This window comes from Aplysia californica, unplaced genomic scaffold, assembly GCF_000002075.1.
Source record: "Aplysia californica isolate F4 #8 unplaced genomic scaffold, AplCal3.0 scaffold01379, whole genome shotgun sequence".
NCBI classification, from domain to species: Eukaryota; Metazoa; Mollusca; class Gastropoda; order Aplysiida; family Aplysiidae; genus Aplysia; species Aplysia californica.
This window is the reverse complement of record NW_004798649.1, coordinates 109,353-111,363: the sequence shown is the minus strand read 5'-3', so window position 1 is coordinate 111,363 and position 2,011 is coordinate 109,353. Positions and strand designations below refer to the sequence as shown.

Below are 2,011 nucleotides of genomic sequence, written 5' to 3'. Positions count from 1 at the left end.
ACCTCACCACAGACAGCACTGAACCACTCACCTCACCACAGACAGCACTGAACCACTCACCTCACCACAGACAGCACTGAACCACTCACCTCACCACAGACAGCAGTCAATCAATAGCTACGCCAAATAACGTTTCAATAATTCCACGGGGGTGGCATGAAAAATAGAAAAAATTCTTTTCACTTCAAAGTATAAGTTTTTTTGTTGTTTTTTTTAATTTAAAGTTTTATGGCACTTGAGGGGGGGAATGTAAGACGGATACACAGAAAAGAGAAAAGTAGGACCTACCAGTAGCACCCTCTAACCACCCACTCAGTCCCGGGAAATTCTGGACAGCTGGCAATACTGCGTCACTGCCACCTTCTAAAGGTAACTACCACTACTCACCTTATCGGGGTACTTGACCAAAATATCGCGAACGACCTCTACATGACCTTGGGCCGCCTCACGGACCAGTCTGTCGGGGCCGGTCTCGTGACCGTGCGACAACTGTAGTTCTTCCAGTTTCTCCAGTATAGAGGTGAATGCCGCTGAAAACACACAGGACAAACGGTCAGGACACAGAGACACACAGGACAAACGGTCAGGACACAGAGACACACAAGACAAACGGTCAGGACACAGAGAAACACAGGACAAACGGTCAGGACACAGAGACACACAGGACAAACGTTCAGGACACAGAGACACACAGGACAAACGGTCAGGACACAGAGACACACAGGACACAGAGCACAGACCATCTGGTTGTACGGGCCAAACCCAGCTGTTTTTTTCAGCCATCATTTAGTGTGCGTGCGAGTGCATGTGTTTCAGCACGTAAAACATGTATTTACTAATGTCCTGTCTTGTTGTGTGTATGCGTGAGTACACCTAACCTTTGTAACATCCACTGCCATTGTAAACGACCAAGACAAATTTCTCCCCGTGAGACGAATAAATCTTGTCATTGTGTTGAGGGAAGAGGTCAGACAGACAGACACAGACAACAGAGAGAAAGTCAAAAAGGAAGACCTACTCATACCGCCCACCATCTGTTTTGTGACAGTTTTACAGCATTTTGCACAACAAATAGGCCACCCATAATAGGTGTGAAACTTTCATAGAGTTTAATTTGGAGTAACAAGAAGCATATCAACTTGTTTCTCTGGTACAGGGAAAAAAGACAGACTGACAGTTTTCTCGAGTTTTACTCTGAGTTTACAGCACTTGCGACACAAAAAGCTCCCATAAATGCAAAAGACTAGAGGTGTCACTAGAGAGAAACATACAAAGAAAACAAGGACGAGAGAAAAGACAGAAAGAAGTTCAATAGGAAAGAAGGAGCACCCAGCTGCCACCCACAAAAAAAAAAAGAATAAAGAAGGCTTCTCCTCAAATCATTATTGCAATATGTGTCCCCACGTGGTGGAATCGTCCATTTTGGGGCATATGGGGTTATTGGTATCATCTTAAAGACTCTTCATTTGCCTTCGTTTTGGTGAAAAAAAATATCCGTCTATGTTGAATAAAAGTCAAAATATTTGCGATTGAAGGAGGTCAGGGTCGCCTGGTTTCAGAGGTTAAATTAGCGAGAAAATGGCCGCCATGGTTCGATATTTCCAAAGCTGGAGAGTCCATGGAAACTGTACATTTACATTATTGTGCCTTTAATCAACGTTTTTAGGTACAATCCTCACAGGAATTAGTTTCTGAATGGACATAAAAAAACAAAAATTTGATAAAACTTGTCAAGAAAGAAGAAAAATGCTGTTTTCTTCGATTTCATTATTTTGACGAGCACCTGATTTCACCACGATGCCACATATATACTTACGCATGGGATCCCGCTCGTAGCCTGAGCCAAGAGTGTTGTTCATGTCGTCGATGCGGTGTGGCACAAGAGAACAGCACAGTGGGTTGAAGGTCCACTCTTGGTTACAAACCAGCACACGCATGTCTCCGTCAGAGTACACAGTCTTCACAACGCCGATCTTTCCCAACGTCTGGTGGGGGGTGGGGGGGGGGGGGA

At 44.5% G+C, this 2,011-nt stretch overlaps 1 protein-coding gene across 1 annotated transcript in view; it reads right to left on the bottom strand.

Annotated features, from left to right (window-relative positions):
- Positions 1 to 387: 387 nt before the first annotated feature.
- The window catches only part of LOC101848795 (E3 ubiquitin-protein ligase MIB2), a gene marked incomplete at its 3' end in the record, with an annotated part of 25,453 nt that continues 23,829 nt past the window's right edge, over positions 388 to 2,011 (bottom strand). The window contains 2 exon segments of the mRNA XM_013090632.2: positions 388 to 530; positions 1,817 to 1,985. Coding sequence (XP_012946086.1) covers positions 388 to 530; positions 1,817 to 1,985 — 312 coding nt within the window.